At 43.7% G+C, this 24,485-nt stretch overlaps 3 protein-coding genes across 7 annotated transcripts in view; 1 reads left to right on the plus strand and 2 right to left on the minus strand.

Moving 5' to 3' along the window:
* LOC114032244 (AFG3-like protein 1) overlaps positions 1–17,137 on the minus strand; it is a 29,303-nt gene extending 12,166 nt beyond the window's left edge. Inside the window, exons 1-9 of one of the 2 annotated variants that reach the window (XM_027847487.1) lie at positions 17,000–17,137; positions 11,913–11,991; positions 11,148–11,216; positions 8,914–9,008; positions 8,224–8,373; positions 4,224–4,292; positions 3,615–3,739; positions 2,177–2,447; positions 19–156 (exon numbers count right to left, since the gene is read on the minus strand). In XM_027847487.1, coding sequence (XP_027703288.1) covers positions 19–156; positions 2,177–2,447; positions 3,615–3,739; positions 4,224–4,292; positions 8,224–8,373; positions 8,914–9,008; positions 11,148–11,216; positions 11,913–11,991; positions 17,000–17,137 — 1,134 coding nt within the window. The remainder of the gene's footprint in view (positions 1–18; positions 157–2,176; positions 2,448–3,614; positions 3,740–4,223; positions 4,293–8,223; positions 8,374–8,913; positions 9,009–11,147; positions 11,217–11,912; positions 11,992–16,999) is intronic. The other variant, XM_027847495.1, reaches the window with a different exon arrangement.
* Positions 17,138–17,462: 325 nt separating this feature from the next.
* CENPBD1 (CENPB DNA-binding domain containing 1) lies at positions 17,463–19,701 on the plus strand. Its single transcript, XM_027847625.1, has one exon. It carries the CDS (start codon positions 17,878–17,880, stop codon positions 19,534–19,536), a length of 1,659 nt encoding a protein of 552 aa, XP_027703426.1. The 5' UTR covers positions 17,463–17,877; the 3' UTR covers positions 19,537–19,701.
* Positions 19,702–20,373: 672 nt separating this feature from the next.
* Positions 20,374–24,485, minus strand: part of DEF8 (differentially expressed in FDCP 8 homolog) — a 23,814-nt gene continuing 19,702 nt past the window's right edge. For all 4 annotated transcript variants that reach the window (XM_027847612.1, XM_027847609.1, XM_027847611.1 and 1 more), the window contains one exon: positions 20,374–23,597. In XM_027847612.1, the coding sequence (XP_027703413.1) occupies positions 23,495–23,597 (103 nt within the window). In that variant the 3' untranslated portion in view covers positions 20,374–23,494. The remainder of the gene's footprint in view (positions 23,598–24,485) is intronic.

The following is a 24,485-nucleotide window of genomic DNA, read 5'->3' on the forward strand; positions in this document are numbered from 1 at the left end:
ACTGTTTAAGCAACTTACCCTTGCAGGCCCAACTCCCACGAACATCTCCAGGAACTCAGAGCCATTCACAGTGATAAAAGGAACATTGGCCTCCCCTGCAGTTGCTTTGGCAAGGAGTGTTTTCCCAGTACCAGGAGGACCGGTGAGCATAGCCCCCTGAAACAGGAGGGTGGTGTTAGGTTCCAGAGGCATAACAGACTGGCATCTCAAAGAAGAAGACTGGCCAGTAGGAATCACATCCAATGCTATGAAGTGCACTTGGATATCAAAAAGTTCTAAATCATGGATACGAGTCTTTACAAGAGATTTCGGCGTTTACTCGAGGATTATGAAGCTTTAGCTAAAGGCAGTGAGTAGGGCTGTAGATAGAGTGCTGAAGTAAGGAAGATCTGAGTTCAAATCTTCACTTAGACATTTAGTAGCTACGTGAACCTGAGCAAGTCACCTAATTTCTCTCAGCCTCAGTTTCCTCATATGTAAAATGGGGATAATAGTGCCTATCTCCCAGGGTTGTTGTGAGGATAAATGAAATAAATATAAAAGGCTCTGCAATCCTCAAAGTACTGTATGAATGGGAGCAACTGTTATTACTACTATTATTATGGGTTTTATTATTCCTATGTTATTGTTTATACCAGTGATTTCCAACTCTGTTTTTTTAACACCTGAGAGTGTCTCCAGTTATCTTAAGTAGCATTACTAAAATCCATCCCCAACCAAAAAAAAAACAAAAAACAAACAAACAAAAAACCCCCCAAAAAACAAAAACCCCCACCTATTTTAAACAATGAGTGTCATGCAACCTATTAGTTGTGGTGGGCTGGGGTCACAGGGAGGTGGAGAATGGAGGTGACAGAATGGAATGCCTCACAAATCAAACAATGACAAGCTATGGGCGATTCCGAAGGGGCTGGTAATCACTCATCTATATCCATATCTATATATTTAGATTAAATGGGTCAATACCATAAATTCCTATATAATACAAGTCTATTTCTATATAATACCATCTATACACACACACACACACACACACAACACACACACCCCTATACTTATAACCATGTAAACTGATCTAACACAGCACTGGCATACATCACACCATCTGTGGACTTACAACACAGATGTAGCAAGTACATAATTTTGGGTTAAGCAGCTGTCATTCACCAGAGGAAGGTCACATTCCAGAGGACAGAATGAGAGTATCCCAGGTGGGGATAAGGGAAGATGCAGACAATGGCAAATTCTATCCATACCGTTTCCTAATAAGCTCATATATCCAAAAGAGAAAGCAAATAAATGCAATAATACTCTAACATAGAATCAGCTTATAATTATCCTGGATGAGGTGACAGTGGAGATAATTTAATAATTAACTTTTTGAATTTATCAATGTATTTAAATTTGAATATGGCTAGATCTGGTGTTCTGGAAACTTGCACTATTTCCTAGCAAGCAGAGCAGCCTCACTGATAAGGCCTGAAGCTAGAGGATCTGGAGGCTGCCATAACTTCCCTCCCCTGAACTCTCCTGGGCTCCTCTCTCCCTGAGATGACTCCATGTGGAAGACGACCTCTGACTTTCACGCTAATGAAAACAAAACACCCATCTATCTCACCTCTTCCAAAGCAGGCCTGCTCTCTTTCTCAGGATTCCATCTTCCCTGAAAGGTTTAAAAGGCCTCCTTACTTCATAGCTCAGGGAACTTTCCATACTCTCTGCCTGCTTGGCTCTAGGCTACATTCAAAATCAGACAGAGGTGCTGATTTTAAAAACGAAGACCTGTGAAGCCTGGGTTTCCACAGGAGCTGCAGTGTGAATTAACATATGCTATCTACCTGTACATATGAACTGCTGTGTTATCTATATAGTTATGGCAAAACTACAGGCACTAAAATATGACGGTGATTTAAAATGTATTGGAATGAGCAAAATCACAAGCAGTGCCAATTCAAGCACAGCAGACTGATGGGACTTCCCACACTGGGCCACAAAGACCTCTGTCACACCTCTGACATTTTATAGCACAGAAGTAACAAGACATAAAACCAGACAGACCACGCCTGACTTCTTTCTACCGAGAGTGAGCTATCAAAGGTCTCTCAGCCCCCACTTTTGAGAAGAACCCTGCCCCCGATCTGGAAGCCGACACACCGCAAGGCTCCTGAAGCAGCACCTTGGGGATCTTGGCTCCGAGGTCCTGATACTGTTTGGGGTTCTTAAGGAAGTTCACAAACTCCATGATCTCCAGCTTGGCTTCTTCACAGCCCGCCACGTCAGCAAACCGCACATCAATGTTATTCTTCAGGATTTTGGCAGTTGTCTCGCCAACACTGAAGAGGCCTCCGCCTCGTCCTCCCCGGCCTGCTCCCATTGGGCTTCGCCTCACAGCATAGAGGAAAATCCCAATCAGAAGCAGAGTAGGAATCAGGCTTTTCAAGAAAGAGCTGCAAAGGTACAAGAAAACACCACAAACATCACTGTTACTGAAAGGCAACAAAGCTTTACCTTCAGAACTTTAATTTAAGAACTGCTAAAAAGCAGTTTGACTAAATATTTCATTATGCTACACGTTACATGGCAAATTAATGTTTTAGAAAAGATTTCATAGTCAGGGTGCTGATCCTATTTTCCCCTGATTCTGCCATCTCTCAATCCTAATACTTCCTAGGGGCTTTAGACACTTTCAGCTTCCTGTTCTGGCCTCCATGGAAGTTAGAGAGGATTTACTACATTATACCCACCATCCCCAAGACCCTAATATTTTACAATTTCAGTTCCAGAGTTGATCCCACAGTTTTTGCCTTCTCGCTCATTAAAGACATTACAGTTTCTTTTAAAGGGAGAATGGGAATGGTCTAAGAAAACAACAGTAGCCCTTGTTTGCAAATAAGGTATTAAAACAAAGTACCCAGGATAACACTGTCTCATTTCTGTTTGTAAAAGGAATTAATACATTACTGAGACCAGTCAATGTTGTTGAACAAACACTGTAAGCTCAACACCAATTAGAAAGAATTTCTGAAATTACGTTCCATGTTTGTCCATCCACTCATATAACAAATACTTACTGAGTACCTACTATAGGCACAGCACTGTATTCTGAACTGTGGGATATATTCAGAAGTGATAAACATAGTCTCCGCCCCTAACGAGCTCATAGTTCATTCAGTTGGTGAGACAAGCCACAATACAAGAAGAGCATTAAACAATAAAATAGTAAAATAATAATACAAAAAAGTACAAGGGTATCAAAAGGTACTGACAAGTACCACAAAAGATGAAAAGGGGAAATCACCATGGGATGAATAAAGTAGGTAAGAAGGTTTTAGAGAGAGGTGACATGAGCTGGGCCCAAAGGAGGGCTCTGTTGCTAATTTCTTCTATGACCTCCTTTTATAAGGTTATTCAGCTTGAAAATTTTCTGCTTTGGTTTTTCTAAATGAAAAAGAATAAATTCACCCTCTTCACACAAGCATTTTAAATATTAGCTAGCGCTTAAACATTGAAAGGAAGCAGTATGACAGGTTAAGCCTTCTAAAAAAGAACCAGCTGCCCAAGATGAACATGACACCGATCTATGTACGTCCCAGGGGCCCCTTTCTTCTACTTACCCATCACTCTCGGTGGTATAAATCACCGCTGCCTGATTGGCAGCTTCAATTCCCAATTCCCACTGGGCAGATTCCAAATTTCTCTCAAACGTGTCAACACTGCCGATGTTAAACCACACGGATTTCTGCAGAGACCAAGACACTAAAGTCTAATGGAGCTGCACAAAGCACTAACAATGCAGAGACTCAGCCCGTTTCTGAGAGGTGATCCTTATACACTAATGCCTCTTCTGAAGTCACGCTCCTTGCCTGTGGTCATTTGATATCACCGCTAAGTCTGACAATGTAGGGGAACTCGACCTCGCTCTGGTCTCAGGTGGTTACTATTTCAGTAAGCCAGAAGATCTTTCTCCTCTTTTCTCCTTTAGGCTGTGGGCAACCTCGGTTCTAACATCACAGTACGTGATGGTTGGAAACGACCCCCCAGTTTGCCTGTTATCGTCACCATTCCTACCCTTTTGCTTCTGGTTCCCCCCAGTTTGCTGAGAGTAGTCCTTAAAGCTGAATTAAAGCAATGAAAATATGGTTAGAGTCATTACGCAGGACTCCTGAAGAAGACCCAGTTTCTGAAATATGTCTGGACAAATCAGTTTTGAGTACACATCTCACCTCAGAAGATGCTCCAGGAGTGGGAATCACACGCACAAACTGTTTGTTCACAACTTCAAGTCGGTCCACCTAGGAAACAGAGATAACCAGCGATACCCAAGATCCTGTCTTGGCCACTGTGAACATAGGACATCCAGCAGGGGAGTCTGGGCATCCTGCCTAGGATCATACTACCAGGCACAAAGCTTCCAGCTTCCTCAGAGAGGCTGTTTAATTCTCCACAGCACCTGATTTAGTTGTTCCTTTTCCTCATTTGGACACTGCTAGCCTGGGGTGTTAATCTATTTACATTTTTAAAAATAGGAACCAATTCTAGAGGAGAAATTAACATTTTGTTCAGCGGAATGCCAAGGAACTAAGGGTCTCAATCCAAATGAATAAGAATACTGAGAGTATATACCCCTGCCACACTGACCATAAAGTAAATCACTTTAAATGCACTTATGATCCTAGAAAGTTAAACATGTCCCACAGACCCATGATCACTGAAAGCAAATCACTCATTAATTGAGCCTAGGGATGAAGATAATGAAAGGCAGATTCATGGGTTTGTCACCTGCTTCATTAATAATGACAGGAATAATGGGAGAAGAAAGGTGTCTGCTTTCTCTCTTAATATGCAATTCAACAGACCTTTACTTAACATTTTCTGTGGGCTAAGTCTTGAGAACACAAAGACAAAAACTAAACAGTCTCTAACATCAAGGATCCTACATTTTTTCTACAACGGGAATACAACACGTACACAGAAAGAGAGAATAGAAGGGAGTTTGAGATGCCCTAATAACTATAGAAACAGGAAGAAATCAAGGCAACCTAAGTGACCATCTTATACTCCAAATAGCAAGGGCACCGAGGTGTCATAGTGGATAGATCACCGGGCCTGGAGTCAGGAACACTCACGTTCCTGAATTCAAATCTGAACTCTGACACTTACTACTAATAAATGTGATTCTGAGCAAGTCACTTCACCCTGTTTGTCTCTGTTCCTCATCTGCCAAATGAGCTGGAGAAGGAAATGGCAAACCACTCTAGTATCTTTGCCAAGAAAACCCCAAATGGGGTCATGAAGAGTCTGACTCAACTGAACAACAATAGTTAGCAAGAACAGTAAACAAAAAAAAAAAGATAAAATCCACAGTAGGCAGGGCTGTGGGGAAACCAGCATTCTAATACATTCTTGGTGAGACCACACTGGTTTATTTTGAAGAAAAATACAGAAATAGTAATACTGGGGAAGGCCTTAGAATGTCCAATTGGAAAACCAACAAAACCTGAAATAACTGATTTAGGTCTTATCTTGAGGTTCAACAAAGGTGAAGGTAAATATTTCTAATTCCAAATTATCTACAACCTCAGATAATGCCATGACCCAATTACGTTCATTGCTCTTTCCACCCCAAAATGAGATGTAACAATATTTATTTTTAACTTGTATGCTAAGGCAGGATGTTACTTTAGATAGTGCTTAGGTCAACAAGGCATGAAAATACAGTGCTTCTGCTTTGTCCTCACTATTATCTCCTCTTCCTTACTGGATATAAGAGCCCAAGAGGCCTGTCCTATTTCCTCTAGATGACAGCGATGGGGAACCTGTGGCCTCGAGACCACATGTGGCCCTCCAGGTCCTCAAGTGCAGTCCTTTGACCGAATCCAAATTTCCCCCAGGGATTTGTTCTGTGAGGTTTAGATTCAGTCAAAGGGACACACTTGAGGACCTAGAGGGCCACAATATACAGTTCCATAAAAATTACACTGAATTGTTTGAATGTTATAGGCTAGTATACCAAGTACATAAGTACTTTTAGCAACCACGTCTGTACCTAACTGATACCTAGGAAGTACTAAGACTGATGCCACTGGAATGTGCTGCCCCACATTGTATGCATTTTGAGCTGAGATGTACAAATAAGCTTACTGATGTGATGAGGCTACAAGTCTTAGGAAGCCTGCTTCAGCTTACTACATGGTCTAGAAACGGGACTGCATTCACACCCAAATTTTATAGTTTCCCATGCTACATTAAACTTCCTTGTATACAAGAGATCCTAAAGCCAGTGGTAACATTACCTATAAGTAACATGATCTGCATACTGCAGAGGGCAAGACATTTTTATACTTTCTCAAAGGGAGAATGAACATTTTGTTTTAATAGAAGATTTTAAGTTCTGCCAATATGAGCACAAGAGGAAGGTGAGAGCAGAGAGCCAGGCAGAATTTAATTGGGGAAGAAACTATACACACTTGAATGAAATGGGATATTCCCTGTAGTTTAGATGGAGACTGAGTTTCTAGAATGGGTGCCTCATTGTCACTTGTGCCAAGCAACGACCCTGAGGATCACTCGGAAAAGGAAAACAGAGAAAGCAAAACTATGCCCGGGGAATAGAGCTCACACATCTAAGCATCTTCAAGGCCCTAAATATTCCTGGCTCTTCCACCTTCTCCTTTGTTCAGATTCTGACCCAATAACTGAAAAAGGTAATTCTTTCCTAGAATAGTGATAAAAATAGAAGCATGCTGGTATTGGTACCCTAACAATTAAGAGCCCAGATGGAACTTATATCTAAATTCTCTTATTTAAAGACAATCATTTCAAGATTTCTTTATCAAAAGGAAACAATCATATTGGATGCACCTCAACTCTTCAAAATTCTATTTTCCTTTAGCGAATATTCTTTTGAGGTCAGATGGGAAACTGAGGATTACTCTTTCCTAAATCTGAATTGGCATAGTGCCCATTAAATACCACTATTATCCAATTTCAGTATCACCCAGTACTTTAGAGCAATATTGACACATAATGAAATCCATGCCCTTTGAGGAATAAAAGAGAAGAGCAACGATCTATCCAGGGATACATAAAATGTGTATCTTGCACTACTTTTCAAGGGAAAATCTTGCCAAGGGGGAACCCATCAGGCTGGACTAAGCACTCTCCTGTGGGGCCTTGGTGTCTCATCTTTTACATCTGTAAACATCTTAGGCCCTGAGCAGGCTGAGAAGAAGAGAGCCAGGCTCTAGTTCAAAACCCTCTAATACATCTGTCTCCTGTGCATACTGCCCTCTGTCTCACCTCCCCTTTCGAGTCCGTAGAAATGAAAATAAGTGGACTTCTAAATTCTGTGAATTCAGTTGTTTTTAAAGTAGAAGGGCTGCTTCCTGAAAAAACAAGTCCCAAATAATGCACTGACCTTTGACAAAGGTATCAGATGCCCTGCAGCATAAAACAAAATCTATCTGAATAAACCAAAATTGTGTTAGTTTTTGGTAACATTTCTAGAGATCACCTATGCAAAGCATCTTTCTAGGAGTATGGACAAGAGGAGAAGAAGTTCATGTTAAGAGTGAATGCTCCAAGTAGCAACATAACAAATCAACTGGCCCCACCCCAGTTTCTGCTCTAAAACCACTGCTCATTTCAGCACTTCAAGGAGGATGTGAGCACAGCTACCTCTACCAGTATGGGTCAGCTGATGGTCTCTGTGAATTTTTGTAGCAGAAAAACTCCATCACTGAGGGGCCTGCTTCCTGCTTGGCTAAGACAGATATACAACTTGTCTGAACCTTTCTATGAAACTTTTCCACTTGAATAGCACCTACCAAAGCTGCTGATATAGCCCCTGAAGACAGTCTCCTTCATGTCACCATGAGGCATGTAATAGTTGTAGAGGATGAGAGAATTGCAAGTAAGGAAACTAAGCTTGAGCAGTAAGAAAAATAGATCATTCTCCAGCTCCTCCACACCACATGGCAGAAAGATAAAGTACATTTGATTAGACCACAAACAGGTCAAAAGAGATGCTTCAGCTGCCCATACCCAGAAGCAGCCATCGTTCCACATATCCAATGCCAGGCTTCAGCAAAAACGCCCCAGTGGATTTCCTTAGTCACCCTCAATCAAAAATAAAATGTATGTGGAAATCACGCAAATACATAGGTTAAGGTGGATTTTTGTTGTCTCTCTCCTTGTTACATACACAATATTTTTTTCCCTCACCAGTCCTCTGGCCAAGTAATATTGTACGAAATGCTTCCAAGTGATTTCTTTTCCAGAATCTCGAAAATAGAAGTAGAAGAATCCCATAGCAAAGCCTGCTCCCATAACAGCCAGATTACGGAACTCTTTGTTGTCCCAAGGAAATTCTCCCTGTGGAAGAGAAACCAATGAATTTCACACAAATGAAAGGATTTTCTCAAATCCTAGAGAAGCATGAAAATGACTTTCTTTTTCTTTGGGCTTCATCATTGGAGTTACCCCCAAACTTCCCATATTCTAACATACCTAATCTGTTTTTACTGTTTCTGCTTTCTAAGTACACAATAGCTGCATGTGACTGGTTCAAAAAACTGTTCTTATTTTGAAGAAAACTCTTAGCCACTGCCTCTGGAAATACATCAATGATCAGGAATTCCATTATAAAAGTCTGATTTTAGAGTTAAAAGTCTGTTTACAGGGTCCATCCTACTTGGATGTTTTTATAAGATTTGCTGTTTGTTTTTTTTTTTTTAATCAACTCAGGAAGCTCTTTGAACAAGGTAATTACTAATGCAGTAAACCTAAAGAAGATTTAAGATTAGACTGTTCAAAGTTTCAAATTCCATAGTTAATTGTCACTTGAGAAAAGAGCCCAGTAAAGGTTACGGTTGCATATTTAGATTTGGATTAATCTGATGTACATCTACACACCTTCTGTACCCGCTTCCACCATGCAAAGTCATCCTTCTTCCCTCCTCTTTTGCCACCATTTCCTCCAAGTCCACGATCCTTTGATTCATCAGTATCTAGAAGAAAACAAAGTTTGGCTTGAGAAAACCAGCAAATGACTTCCAGAAATAGTAACCACTATTCTATTTAGAAACTGGTAATTGTAGGGGCAGGGAGGAGACAGAGAATACCAGGCTAAAAAAAAAAATGCCAAAGGCTGAGCAGGAAATTCAAATTCTCATTATAATGGTAATGAGAACTAAGGTAGAGCAAGTTAGTAAGAAAAAGACTTAGTCATTATACTACTACGTGCCTGATGGATGCATTATTGAAAATTAATGGTGGATCCAAGGAAACTGATGGATAAATAAAATATCTGACACCTCCTAGAAACAAAACAAACATAACAACTCTAGAAGATTACTCACTTAACCTCTAAGTTAGTCATCAAGATTCAAGATGGTCCAAGAATCGGGATCCACTGGGGCAGAGATCCACTTGATGTCACACAAAGCACCAGCATCTGTTTGCACTACATAAAGTCCTTTGTTAAATTCCCTCTTCTCTTGCTAACCTCAAGAAAACATCTTTCACTCGTCCTACCTCTTGCCTGTCTCTAATGCGTCTTTTTGAGAAAAGTAAGAGCTAACTGTCGAGCAGCTGCTTCAGGTGCTTCTGTCAGATCCACCTGCTCAACCTCTCGGTCAGTTTACAAGGTGACTTCAGGCCTGCAGAGAAAGGATCTGTACCAGCAGCAGCAGCAGGTCCTCGATGGTATGGCATCCTATATTCATGCCAGTAACCACAGGTCACAAACCTGACAGTACCAGTAGCAACTGCAGCTGGTGTAGCCACTGTTCTGGACGCTGGTGTAGACACTGGTCCTACTCTGTTGTGGCTCTGCCCCCACCTCTCAGTGTTGATGCTTCTCTTTGACAGATTTGTGGAGCTTTATTTCATTATTTCTTCTAATCAAAGACTATATGATAGTATGACATCTTGTCTCAGATACAGAGCTTGCTATAGTTATCTAAGTTTTTGTAAACTGCATAGAGCTGTGGCTGAAGTCCTTACGGGCTCCTTATTTCCTTCCAAAGGCAAAAAAGGGTTTAAAAAGCTAAAAATTTACAGAAAAATCTCAACCTAAGAAGAAATCTTTGTACTTCTGTAACAAGATCATTAAAATAATCTACTATGCTCCTGATAATCATATGTATTCATGTTTTTATATGAATGAGATAATATTTGTAAAAGTGCTTACCTGGCACATAGTAGGTACTACATAAATGCTCATTGCTTTCCCCTCCCTCCCCACCCCACCACCATTTTATATCTCAAGATGATACGAAGGAAGAATACTTGAAGAAAGAATGAATTATTAACATCATGCTAATCAAACGATGCTGCTTTAGTAAAATTTTAGTCTACCAAGGGAGGCCCAGCACAAAGGACAACCTTCTTGCATGACCTAGCAGGCAGAAAACAGTGCTACTGAATGAAAATGATGGCAGAGTTTCTCCACTATTAATGGCATAATACTATTATGCTGGTAGTATCCTAGGTCAGCACTGACAAATGCAGACTGTCTTGAAATGCTCTCATTCCAAACAAGACATGAAACAATAAACAAGAAGAGAGGCGAACAAGTTTTCGGTTACCTAGGACTAGGAGGTTCATAGAGCACCCAGAACGGTACAAGGACTTTAACAGACATTTTACAGAAGAAAAAACAGAGGTGAACTCAACTGCCCAAAGTGGCCAGTCACCGAGTAGACAAGGCAGGACTCAAAACCAGTTCTCCTGGAGCCAGAAGCCTAGGTTTCTTCCTACTGCACGAGAGCTGCCTTGGTAGGAAAAGGCTATGGTGACACACAATGTGAATGGTCCTGATTTTTCAGCTTTGGAATCTGTCTAGATCACAAACGAGGAGCATAGCTGACTGTATTACAGAATGTAATTTAGTAGCCTATTTCAAGACTTAAGACTAGAAATAGCACTGCTGGAAGACCAAAACAAAGGAATGAGGCGATGGACTTGAACAGCTGGAGATGATGGGCAGGTGCACAGAAGGGTAAAAAAGGGAAGTCGGCATCCCAATCCAAACCTGTTTTCCTTGGGATGTGATCAGTAGGTTATTATAAATGACCACAATAAGAATCCTTTAATTTAAGAAATGCTTAGATGCAAACTGTGGCAGTTTGGGAGGATTCCTTTACCTTTCTTTGGAGGTGCTGACTCTTCTTTGCCCGTGCTTCTTCCACTTCTCTTAAAATACTTCTCAAAGCCTTAGAGACAAAAGGATTAAGTTCTGGGCCTTTCATGTTAGCCATCACACAAGCTTTCAGAAGTCCTTATGTAACACTGACTCACGAGAGAGAAACTGGGATAGAACATGCACCTTTCCCACTCTTTCCCTTCTTGCTCACTAGAATCAGCATTTAGACCCAGATTTCCCAGTGAGCAGGATGCCAGCTGCTGATCTCAGGACAACAGAAATCCCAGCAGGAAGGGCCAATCAGCTCTCTAGCCTGCAGGTTCTGTAGCATGCTTTCTGGATGTCCGGTCCCTCATTTTACACAACCAAAGACCTGCCAGCTGTTCTCCAGTTACTTCTACCAAAAATGGATCCATTTTCCAGCTTTGGCTTCTTAATGCAACTTCTCTGTGAGTCTAGCCTGCATATAACCTCTACTTTGACTTCTTCACTCAAAGGAACACACTCAGCTCTCCGATAAAAGTAAACAAGGTTCTGACCCTCTTCCTTCAAACAGCCTTAAGGACTCAGGAATCAACTTCCTTCTGGAAAAGTTTCACCCCCTTCTGCAGTCCACCTACAGTCATCCACCTCCCCTGCTGCACTAAGGAGGTGAGTGAGACACCTTTCCCCAACTCACTCTCAGTCAGTGACAAAATTGCTCTTTGAATTCCCGTAAAAGAAAAAAATATATACTTCCAGAGAACTTCTGAAGAAAAGTATGTACCTTTGGGAACTTTCGAATACAGCCACTGGGAAAATGATGTCAATCTTCCCTGCAGAACCAGCTGCTGAAAGTGGATTCCCTGGAGACATTAAAGCATTAAAGATAATCAGTATCCTCTGCACCAGCAACATATTAGAGCACTTTCTTACTTTGTTATGGATCCCTAAGGGGACAGGGATAGGGACTGAGGTTTAAGCCTACAGTCTTGATCCTTCTGCTTACACGTGAAAAAAAGTGATTCTGACAGGGAAAATATAAACTAAATTCACCACAGCAATATATGGAAAATTTTTATAACCCCTACTGTTCGTGGCAAAAAATCTAAATACTGCTCGCTTCAGGCAGTCCTGGCTATTGGATTATTACTGTCACAATAATATACTTTTCTAAGAAAGACTGAAGGCAGATAGGATGAAAATACCAAAAAGTGTTAGGATTCAGCTGTAGGCAATCTAGAAAATAACTTTTTTTTCCTCTGGAGTCAAGAAAAGCAAAAATAGAGGTTAGACAGGCTCCATTTATTTTTGATAGAGAACTTCAGCACAGAGAGAAAAATGCTTCTGTTTCTATTGCATACTTTAAAACAGTGGGAAGTGTTTTTATATTTATTTCTTATAATATTAACTCCAAGCACAACAGCCATAGAAGCATATGAACACAGTTACTCCAGGTCAAATTCTATGCTGGTAAATAGTATCACAACAAAAAGCTCAGGACATGAGAGTGGGTGTATGCTTTTTCATTTTTTCACTGGACCTGTGACTTTGATAGTTTGGTAGAAACCCTCACCCCCAACAACTCCACCATCAGGCCCCGTGCGGTTAGGTAATGTGCCAAAGGTCAGAGTTAATAGGTATCAAAGATGGGACTAGAACTCTGGGCTTTCTAGCTCTAAGGCATGGGGTTGTAGAGAGAGCTAGCCCAGGAACGAAGAAGATCTAGGTTCCAGTTCTACCCGACACCATCTGGCTGGCAAACTCGGGTAAGCTCTCAAAGACTCTAAGTTACAGAATGGCTGTGAAGCCATAATATCAGAGAGAGTTTTCTCTCGGGGAGCTTCCTGAACCAAAGAAGACACAGATTAGGACCAAAATACACACACAAATAGGACATGCAAACATATACGTCTATTGGTCAAGGCTAGGAAAGTTTCTGGTGAATAACTACAAATTAGACATCAAAGTTATTATACATTGTTCCTCATTAGTAACTAGGCTCTCTCAAATGCTCTCCCGCTGTGTTTGCTGACTTTCTGCAGGGCTCTGGCCACTACTGGGGCCCAAAGCAGGATGGAAGTAAGAATTTAAAAGTAAAGTGTAATAAGCCAAGTTAGAAAGGCCACTTTCCATCAACTGGGGAATGGCTGAACAAGTTATGGCATATGATTGTGATGGAATACTATTATAAAAAATGGCAAGCAGGATGCCCTCAGAAAGACCTGGGAAGGCTTACGTGAACAGATGAAAAGTGAAATGAGCAGAACCAGAAGAACATGGTACATAGTAACAGCAATATTATACAATGGTCAACTGTGAATGACTTCACCATTCTCAGTGACACAATGATCCAAGACAATTCCAAAGGACTCATGATGAAAAATGCTATCTACCTCCAGAGAAAGAACTGATTAAGTCTGAATGCAGATCAAAGCATACTATTTATCACTTTATTATTTTTCATGGGTGGGGTTTTTCTTGTCTGTTTTCTTTCACAACATAACTAATATGAAAATGTTTTGCACAACTACACATGTATGACCTATATCAAACTGCTTGCCTTCTCAAGAAGGCAGGTGGGGAGAAAGAATTTTAGAAAACAAATGTTAAAAATTGTTTTTACATGTAACAGGGGAAAAAAAGAAAATATTAAAAAAAAAGAAGGCCATTCATAGCTAACAGGAATCATGTAAAGTTAAATTAAGCCTATAGGAAGGAACCCTGCTCAGAGGCGATCAGATAACCTATGTAAAATAGAACAGAAGACAGCCCAGAGCTGTCCCCAAAGTTGTTCAAGGATCAAACTATCAAAATTTGTGTAGAAACTAGAGTCACTAAGCCCCGTTCTAGGTATTTTCTTGATCTAAATATCACCACCTCAATTGGAGGCAATTTTCCCTTCATTTAATCTTACAACTCGGTACTCTTACTTGTATCCATTTTATCCTCCCTAATAGTCTTAAATGGCTGATATTTAAGCTCTTTGAGAACTAGGATGGAATCTCCCTCCAAACCAAGCCCATAAAGGAGAAGGAGTGTGGCAGAGGGAATGAAATGCTGGGTTTAAGTCAGGAAGCCCCAGGTTCAAAGCCTGCCTCTGACACTTACTGGTTTTGTGAACACATTGAAGTCATTGAGCTCTCTGAGTACCACTATCCATCTGTAAAATGGGGATAATAATGTAGAACCTACCTCACAGACTCATTGTTTAAAGGCTCAAATGAAATAGTGTAAAACACTTGCAAATTTTAAAGCATTATTGTGTCAGCTAATATTAGGACAGTAACGTCAGTGTTTTGTTGGCTATGTTTCTCTCTTCTTTCATTCAATACATGTTCATCACCCAGTCAAGATTCTGGTAGCTGCTGTCTACCAACCTCCAAGACAGTCTTCTTCCTTTTTCTGTAAGTTCAATGCCTGGTTCATAATCTTTCTCTCCTCCTCAATTCCTTCATAATAGAGGACTTTGACATATGTATTGATACTCCCCTCAAACACATTAATCTCAGTTTTTCAACATTATTCATTTCCATCCCATCCCAACTACACAGAAATGGTCCTATCTTTGATCGTGCCATCACCCATGATAAGCCACTTACATGTTTGTAACTCTGAAATTCTTCATTCTACCTCTCCCTCAGCCCTGCAACCCAAAACTTAGTCTTGGTCCTCACCACGACCTCCAATCTCTACAACCCCCAGTTCTTTCCCAGGTCACCACTACACTGACTATACACTGCCTTCCTTTTTCCAACCTGACCCCTTGGTGAACCAGTTCAACTCTACCATGACATCTTCTCTCAAATTTCTTACCTCCTTTTTTCATCAAAGATCTTGTCCTGCCAAGCCTCTGGTTTAGATTATTCTACCATCCACTGCCTTCCCTTCTACACCCCTCCTTTTCCTCATTTCACATCACTCAGATGCTTCCTGCCACTTCCTTCCTCAACCCATCTCACACAAAGCGGCCCTTCTGCTTGCCAAGGCAAACCCCTCTAGAAGCACAAATGATCCCTGTTTTATCCATATTTTCTCCTCTATCACCCTCACTCTCTCACTTACCTTTAAGTTCTCTCTATGCCTGTGAGTGCTCCCCCTCCCCTTCAAAAAATTCTCACTTTATCCATCCACCCCTGCTAATTATCGCCCTATACTGCTTCTGCCTTTAGTGGCCTAGTGCCTAAAAAGTGCCTAAAAAAGGTCATCTACAATAGATGCTTCCACTTCCTTTCCTCTCACTTTCTTCAGTCCCGTTTTTAACCTCACCATGAGATAAAACTGCTCTCTGCAAATTTCCTATTCTAATAGTGTTTTTTCCCCCCAATTTTCATCCTTTTTGACCCTCTGAAGCCTTTGACACCATTTGTGATCTCCTCCTTGACATTCTCTTCTCTCCAGGTTTTCCTGACACTGCTCTCTCCCGTTTCTCCCTCTGACTGCTCCTCTTCAGTCTCCTTTGCTGGATTCTTCATCTACATCACACCCATTGTGTCTACTAATTGTGGGTGTCTCTCAAGATTCTGTCCTAGGCCCTCTTCTCTCCCCACTTATAGACCCCTCCCCAAACCACTTTGAACCCCCAAGACCTGAGAGAGGCCTAAAACCTGGATTGGCTAATCAGGAGAGACATTTTGGCCTACGATGGGCAAACCACCAAGTCCCACCTTCTGCAAGAAGGCTTTCCCAGTCCCCCTCAATACCAGTGGCTTCCCTGTGAGATTATAAATGATTTGCCCTGTATATACCCTGTTTGTACAGTCTTCCCCATTAGATTGTGACCTCCTTGAAAGCCTGAAATTTTTTTTTTTTGCCTTTCTTTTCGTCCCCAGGGCTTAACACAGTACCTGACACACAATAGGTGATTATTAATGTGTATCGACTTTTATGGCTGAGGGATTGCAAGTGCATGAGAATGGAGAGGAAAAAAGCAGTGTGTAAAAAAACAATTCGTTTAGTATGGCTAGCCAATCAGCAGAAACGCTAGCTCTTTCATGATGTTCATCTCTGCTCCATGAGCTGGGTCACCTTCCCTTTCTGCATCTATATGCGAGGGGGTCAGGCTGAATGATTGCTTCCACCTAATATTCTGTTTCTGTCAAAATTTCCATACATTCTTCTTCTGCCTCTAACAGAGTGCCTCCTCCTCATCTTAACCTTTGGCACTTTTGCCCTCCCGTGCACTTGATCGTGGGACTTACAGCCAGAACCAAGTTCAGCCAAATGTACTTACTGACTTGGCTGCGTCGTCTGTGAGAACAGAGACATTACTCATCTCACATTACCTCTGGCTCCTGGACGCCTAGCTTAGTGAAATGCACATTTAAGTTTTGCACTAAGTTGAGTGAATTAACGCATGTGTGCCTTGGCTGGGGGGATGAGAAATCAGTGCCAATCAGGTAATAAGCATTTAAGCGCCTACTATGTGTCAAGCGCTGGGGATACACAGGCTAGCATCAACAGGTCCCTGCTCTCCTCTCCAGGAGCTCACAGCGTGCCAACGTCTAGGTACAAACAGACGATCAAATGAGGGAGAGGAGGCTGCCACACGAGGCAACCTTAACTTAAGGCCGCGTGAGCACGACACGTGAGAGGAAGAAGGAGGAGCCGGAGGGATGAGCTCGAAGGTCCCTTCCAGATTTAGATCCCAAATCTTAACCCCGTGGGGAAGGAAAGCGCCCGGCCCAGAATAGCTAAACTCAAGCCGGGCTGCCAGGCCTTCCCGGGGCGTCAGGAGCCCGCCCCGCCCTGCGCGACCCCGCCTGCGTCCCCCGCGCATCCGGCGCGCCCCGATGGCGTCATCAAGGCGCTGAGGCAAAAAACGTCACCCTCGGCACCGACCGGAAACAGGCCGGTGCCGGCTGCCCCGCTCACCTGCCGGTTGGTGCGCAGAGCCCTTAGGCCCACTCTGGCCGTGCTGTGGTTCCTGGCGCCCCAGCTGCATCTCCACAGCGCGGCCAGCGGCAGAGCCGCCCTGCGGCTCCCCACCGCCGCCAGCAGCCTGTGCGACATGCCCCACCCCTTGACCTCGCGCCGCCCGGGCACACGCGCGCCGGCGCAGGAGCGCAGCGGTCATAGTCGCGCCACACCCCCTGACGGTCCCTCACTGCCCATGCGTAATGAGCCCGCCAGGGCCCCAGTTTAGGTGTCTACGGCGGAACCTGTCTTTGAAAGAGAGCCAGGAAAAAGACGCCGCGTCTGGCTTCGGCGCGCGGCGTGACAAAGCCTGTCGGCTTCGGTCCCTTCCAGCTGCGCACCTGGCAGTGGGTGATGCCCAGCGCAGGCACCTTCCCAGACGCCTACTTCCGGGGTCTTCCCATTGAATCGAAGTTTTCCGCCCCGCCTGTGTTCCAGGCCTTCCAACTATTTAACCGTGACAGAACGAATCAAAGCGAGGAACACCTTGTCCCTGTGTCCCCGCCCACTCCTACTTAACGGAATTGAGTTCCTCCTGGCTCACAGCACCACCCCCCTAAAGCACACACACCCCCAGGCCCATCAATTTTTCCGTTTGTGCAGCAGGGCAAAGCTGAGAACTGCGCCATCCCAGAGTGCCCCGGGCCGGGGAATGAGTAAAGCCGGGGCCTATCGGTGGCCTGAGGTCCTCACCCCAGCAAGGGCCTCGACCTTGGCAGGCCCTCCCGTGCCTAGGACCGAGGGGAGCCCGGCAGAAGAAGGAGGCTGCTGCCCTCCACCCCGGGCAGAAGAGGCCCGCAGCCACCAAGGGAGGATTGGGATTTTTATCAGTGACAATGCCAGGGAAGAGGCCTCTAAGTGTGACCAGCATTAGGCGTGCAAAAAGAGAGCGCAAAGCAATCACTTTAGACGTGAAGCTGGAAGTGCTGAGGAGGTTTGAAGAGGGCGAAAAGCTCAGCCAAATCGCGAAAGCCTTAGGGCTGGCCATCTCCACCGTGGCCACGATCCGAGACAACAAGGAGAAAATAAAGGCGAGCTCGGAAGCGGCTTCGCCTCTAAGGGTCACTCAGCTGACCAGGCACCGAAGCGTGGTGATGGAGAACATGGAGCGGCTGTTGAGCTTGTGGATCGAAGACCAGAGCCGGCGCAACGAGCCCATGAGCACGATGATCATCCAGGAGAAGGCCAAGAGTCTGTTCGACGCCTTGCAGCGAGACCAGGGCGAGAGCTCGCAGGTGGAAACGTTTAGTGCCAGTCGGGGGTGGTTTGTGAGGTTTAAAGAAAGGCACGCCTTGCCCAGCTTCAAGGTGAGTAACGAGGCTGCCAGGCCGAGCCCGAGCCCCAGCGCAGCTGGTGAGCTTAAGTATTCCGAAGTGCTGAAAAGCATCATCCAGAAGGGCGGGTATACCCCTCACCACGTTTTTAACATTGGAGAGACAGGACTTTACTGGAAGCGAATGCCTGAAAAGACGTTTATTTCTATGGAAGAGAAGGCTGCCCCGGGGTTTAGATCAGCCAAAGATCGCCTCATGCTTCTTCTAGGGGGCAATGCCGCCGGTGACTTTAAGCTGAAGCCTTTACTGGTGTATCATTCCGAAAATCCCAAGGCTATGAAGGGCTACTCTAAGCCAAATTTACCTGTGATTTGGCGCTCCAACAAAAAGGCCTGGGTAACAAGGAGCATCTTTCACGAATGGTTTACGTACTTTTTTTGCCCTGCTGTTGAAAAGTACTGTGCCCAAAATAATCTTGCCAACAAAGCATTACTCATCCTAGAAAATGCCCCGTGTCACCCTGTAAATTTAAGTGATCTCTCTGATAATGTAAGAGTGGAATACCTCATTGAAAACAAAGCTGACCCCATCCAACCCATGGGTCAAGGTGTAATATCCACCTTCAAGGCTCATTATTTGAGGAAGACTTTTCAACATCTCATAGGAGGAGCCGATGGAGAGGATAAGGGTACAGTTAGGGAATTTTGGAGAAACTACAACATCATGAATGCTGTGGATAACATTGCTGAAGCCTGGGATGAACTGGAGCCATCCCTGATGAATAGTGTGTGGAAGAAGATATGGCCTGAGTGTGTGCATGCTCGTGATGATTCTCAAATAGAAACTGTTACACAGATTCAGCAAGACGTTGTGGCCCTTGCAAATGACATAGGCTTTGGAGAACTTGTAGAGGCAGATGTAGGCCAGTTGCTACAGTCTCATGATGAAGACTTGTCCAATGAGGAACTTAGGCAATTGGAACAAGAGCGAGCTGCAGAAGAAAAGGAAGAGAATGAAGATACTCCACCCATCCTCCGACAGCTAACCACAAAAGAATTGTCTGAAGCCTTTTTCCATTTCGAGGCAGGCATGCAAATCCTTGCAAATAATGATCCCAATAGTGAAAGAAAATTTAAAGTTTCAAGAGGAGTCAATGACACAATAAGCTGTTATAGAGAATTGTACAATGAGAAAAAACGGCGTTCAAAGCAACTGTCTTAGAATGCTTTTTAGGGGCAGAAATTTTCTTAGTAAAGTGATCAAAGAAAATGAAATAGCAACAGGAGAGATTTTCATGATATAGAAAAGGCTCATAATGTCTTCCTGTCTCCTTCCCTTGACTTGATGTCTTATTTTGCAGGGCAAGCCAGAGTTTGTTATTTTTAGTTATGGTATTTTCATTTTGTGACTTACAGATATTAAATTTTAATTCTAGAAATACCCCTTAAATTTGTGTTTTTTAGAAGACGAGAAACTGTACCTAACACACTAAATATAGTTCCTGATATTCGTAGAGTTAGAGTAATTATGCTTAAAGATTTTAGAAATCAGCTGCCCAGAAGCTTCTTTCTAACTTTATATCCTGTTGTATGTGCCTTGAGGTACCTGAAGCAGGTTTCATTCAAGCATAGGGGATTGGTCCCAGTGGACTAATGTTTGGCCATTTCAGTGCAGTGTAATGAATGGACCCTCGGTGGTTTGCTATATCTGGCCAAGTAGTGGCTGTAGTTAAGCTCAGAGTGATCACCATGAATTAGACTGAATCACCCTCAGATCTACTTTCAGTTGCACAAAGGCTTAGACCCTGGCTGTTGAGACTTCTGGTTGATGCTGAAAGAAATAATTCCTTGACTTCTGGGCATATCTTAATCATTGCTTTTCCACAAACATCCAGAACTCTTATTTAAAAGCCATGAGCTTTGTTACCTATCATAATCACCCCATCCTGTCGCCCAATATACCTTCTAAGGTGTGTACACACACACACACACACACACACACACACACACATCAGGTATGTTGATATATAGATCAGGGAGGATTTACCACACATCACAGTACACTTTAAAATTATTTAATAATACAGTAATTTGGATAATCAATACAACTGCTGAATCCATTTCTCAGGCAAGTGTTTGGGCACTTTGCTTGGCATAGAGCAGTCTGGCTTTGTGCTTACCAAAGGCAGATACTGCCACAAGGCCTAACCCCCTTTGTTTTCCTTGGAGGCATTTCCCATCTGCCTACAGAGAGCACAGTGTAATGCAGTGTCTGTTACATATACTAATTGGCCCCTTGCTTATTTTTTCCTTTGTAAATATAGTCTTTGGGACACTGGGGAAAATCAAAGAAAGTATTCTACTTATGGGCCCCTTGATCTATGTCGAAAGTAGGGCTTATTCCACCAGGAGGAATAGCAAAGGAGGCAAGGTTTTTGAGGAAAGAGAGTAAACTCTTTCCAATAGTTGCTAACCTATTGATATTTTTGTGCAAAGTGGTTTTTTTTTGGGGGGGTGGTAATCTTTTTCTACTTCTTACATGTTAGGAGAATCCCAGTAACATACATGACCCTAATTGCACAGTAAATCAGAAATCAAATTCAGTGATCAGAAGTGTCATATAGAAAACAATTGTGGGGATTTGGGAATGGAGAAAAGATCAAGGGGCATTTTAAAGTAGTCAGCTGATTCTTCCTCCCCCTTTTCTATTACAAAAGAGGATAGGGAAGAATGAGGTCCAATAAAATAACATTTAGCACTCACATTGCACGATTAGTCTGCTAAAGTGCTTTACCAACATTAACTTTCTCACAGTCCCACCATGAGGTAGGTCAGTATTACTATCCCCATTTTCCAGATGGGGCAAATTGAGACATACGGGTGAAGTGACCTGCCCAAAGCCACAGAATTTGAGCAGATGAACATAACTCTGTGTTCCTGCCATGACATGCCCCAGCAGGGAATAGAGTGTAAATGGAGGAGGGTTCATTGAGATTCAGAGACTTAGCTGGGCCATGATCCTTTTGTCCAATTTGCAGTTTGGGCCAAGGAGCCACCTTGCCCTCTGCCTACACAAAACATCCCCTCTTCTACTCTCATCAGGGAGGGAGATGGATGTCAGAAGGGAACCATCCTGTCCTACAGCTATTTTTCTGACTTTATGTACCATATGCAATCGAGAACCAAAGCACAAGGCCAGCTCAAACACGGTAATGTATGCAGAGAAGGAAAAGGGGAGCAAACGTTATGAAAATACCAGGCCTAGACAAACAAACTATAGCCAGATGCAGATATTCCACATGCTACTCCAACCCAGTTCACTATAGCTAGAGGATACCACAGAAACCTGGAGATCTTTGTTCCATGTTCCTCCTTTGACCCAGATATTTCCCTCTCTGATATAAAAGTTGATACTTTCCTATCAGTGATATAATGGGGGTGTTCAGGGACTGAACTACTGGAGTAGGGTATGGCTCTCCTTTTCAAGACACACTAGTTTTCTTCCTCCTCCAAGTATTTGGGACCCTCCCCCTTACTGGAGGGATCAGAAACTCAGCTATGGTCTCCATCAGAGGCTTTTCTACAGATAGAACAAATAACACAGTATGTGCCCTCCCTGTGCCCCAGGTTCAAGGAATGAGAAAGCCTGGTGAAGAGGAAGGATGAGAGATGAAGGTCTTAGAACAGATAAAGCCTCTAATTCCACAATGAAAAATGGCTACCAAATACAAATGTTTCTTATTGAAATTTTCCATCCCCATCCTCCACCTTGTCTCGTCCCCACTTATCTTTTGTGGAAGGGAATAAAGCAGCTTGCTCCCAGACTCGGGCATTCTGTGAGGCTAGAAGTGGGACCGGCATGTCCCAGCTCTACATGTAAACAAAAAGACAAGTGCCAAATATTCAGGAAAGGCCTTGTGATTTACAACCCTGGTTTCCCCAGCCCCAGAGTCTTCCTCCATGGGGAACAAGACTGGCAAAAACAAGGTTCCTGGCTGGCAATTTGGTCCAGAGAAACGTGAAGCTTGCCTTTTGGAAAGAGTGTTCCATCTCTCTTTCTCCCCTAACAAACTTTTTGTCAGGCTTCACACAGTACACAGAGCAGCTCCCAGCACTTATATCGTCTGGGGTCCAAGGCACCCCTTCTCAGGGTGCTGCTCTTCTCTAGCCCATACGGTGGCCTAGCCGGGAACCAAAGACACAAGTTAAACTGAGCCAAAGAAGGAAGAATAGTTGTCAGGCCACCCAGCAAGAGAAGCACCTATTTCCTCTGCCCTTGGCAGAGGTATGGGCAGAGGCAAGAAGGGCTAGATGAAATAAGCAAAAATATAAGACAGGCAGTGCCTATTGGCCCTGTAGGGCTTCCCCTTCCCTTGAGAAAGGACTTAGAAGAATAAGAAGGAAATTTCCCACTTGGCCAGGTGACTCTAGCAAGGACATGGGGAGCAGGGCAATACTAGGTGATAATTAACAGCCTTAGCCAATAAAACTAGCAGCCTCCAAAAGGCTAGAGGTCCCAGGGAGGGAGGTGGTGAGAGGGATACTAGATAAAACCCCTTCCTTTCAGGGAACCATGGACAATCTCAGGAAAGAAGTTCCTCACAACCTCAAGGTTCGACGGTCTGATTAGCCCATATTCATTGGGTATTATTGATTACCTTCCCAGTGTCCATGCTGGTAGCTAACTTGCTTCCCTGCCATTCCAGGGGCAGAGCTTGGTCTACACACAGCTGTCCACACACCAAGCAGGAAAAGAAACCAAATAGGTCCCTGGTCACTGCATCCTGGGTCCCCTGGGCTCTGCTTCCTTGGGGAGATGAGGACACCCTCCCCACACCCCATTCCCACCAACACAGTGGCTGAGATTAATGTAGATGCTTCTGCCCAGTTAGACCACCTCATACCATAGCCCTGCCTAATAACTGGCATGACATCAGCTGTACAACATGGTACCCAAGAATCACCCTCATTTCTTCATTCCAAAAGAGCCCTGTCCTCTGTGCTCTTGCATGCCTGTCCTTGTTTCGATTCACGTCTTCAGCCCCACAGGAGGGAGAAGAGCCAGCAGCATAGTGGCTCCCTGAATCACTAGGGAGTCTCCTTAATATCGCGACACCTTGTCTTTGGTGCTGGCAGTGGCTGGTGTGTTGGCAGGGCACTGGGGCAGGAGTGCCAGCATTCTAGGCCTCAGCTTCTGGACTGGGCTCCTGGAAGAGGGACTGTTTCCGCAAGTTCAGCCGGGCACATTTGGGGCACGTGGTTGAGTTGTCATAGTAGCAATCCCTGAGTAATACAAGAAGAGAGGCAGAGGTATTCAGGTCAGCCTGAAGACTCTCAAAAGGAAACACTTGGGACAGCAGGGCCATGGGTACCTGGAAGATCTGATGCCTTTGCCACATGGAGGAGGCTTACCATAACACCCCATGTCATACAACACCTAGCATTATCAGTGCCCTTTAAGGAGAAAAGCATGCCAGAGAGACGGAGCTGCTTTGGGTGGGCCGAGGGGGCAGAAAGTGACTACATCATTTCTCAGAGCAGTTTTCCTGGGCTGTTCCCATTACCCTCAGTACCGGCTCCTAAACTTAGCAAAGTGGCTGCTAGCAGACATGAACTGCTGCAGCCTCAAGGCCACGTTTGGCCCCAAGGTCCCAGAATACCCACCCCTGGCTTAACCTGATGACCCAATGGTAACGTGGGCACTAACGTTCCCACTCTGCCCCTGAGCCAGGGCCTGGTCATACTGATTCTTTAATCACTAGTGACACTTGAACTCTCAGCCAAGAGGATCCCATCCTTTAAGAAACCAAAAGAATAATGAATAACAATTAACCCTATGTCCAGCCCAATATTTCTTGATAACAATGATAGTTATTATTAATAAATAATAACATATAAAAAACTTTTTATTACCAGTATTACCAAATGCTTTATACATGCCAACCCCTTGAGTTAATTAATACAAATATTATTGATGATGAATGATGAAACTGAGGTGTGGAGACTTGCTCAAGAGCACAGAGCTGTGAGCTAATAGGGGCTGGAGGCCAGGTTCCTTGACTCTAAAGACTTTGGCACTTACCGTGATTTCAAAGGCATTGTACATCTGGCAACATGGAGTAGCTGTGTGTGTGTGTGTGTGTGTGTGTGTGTGTGTGTGTGTGTGTGTGT

This window comes from Vombatus ursinus, unplaced genomic scaffold (genome assembly GCF_900497805.2).
Source record: "Vombatus ursinus unplaced genomic scaffold, bare-nosed wombat genome assembly UNPS02005286.1, whole genome shotgun sequence".
Taxonomy (NCBI): domain Eukaryota; kingdom Metazoa; phylum Chordata; class Mammalia; order Diprotodontia; family Vombatidae; genus Vombatus; species Vombatus ursinus.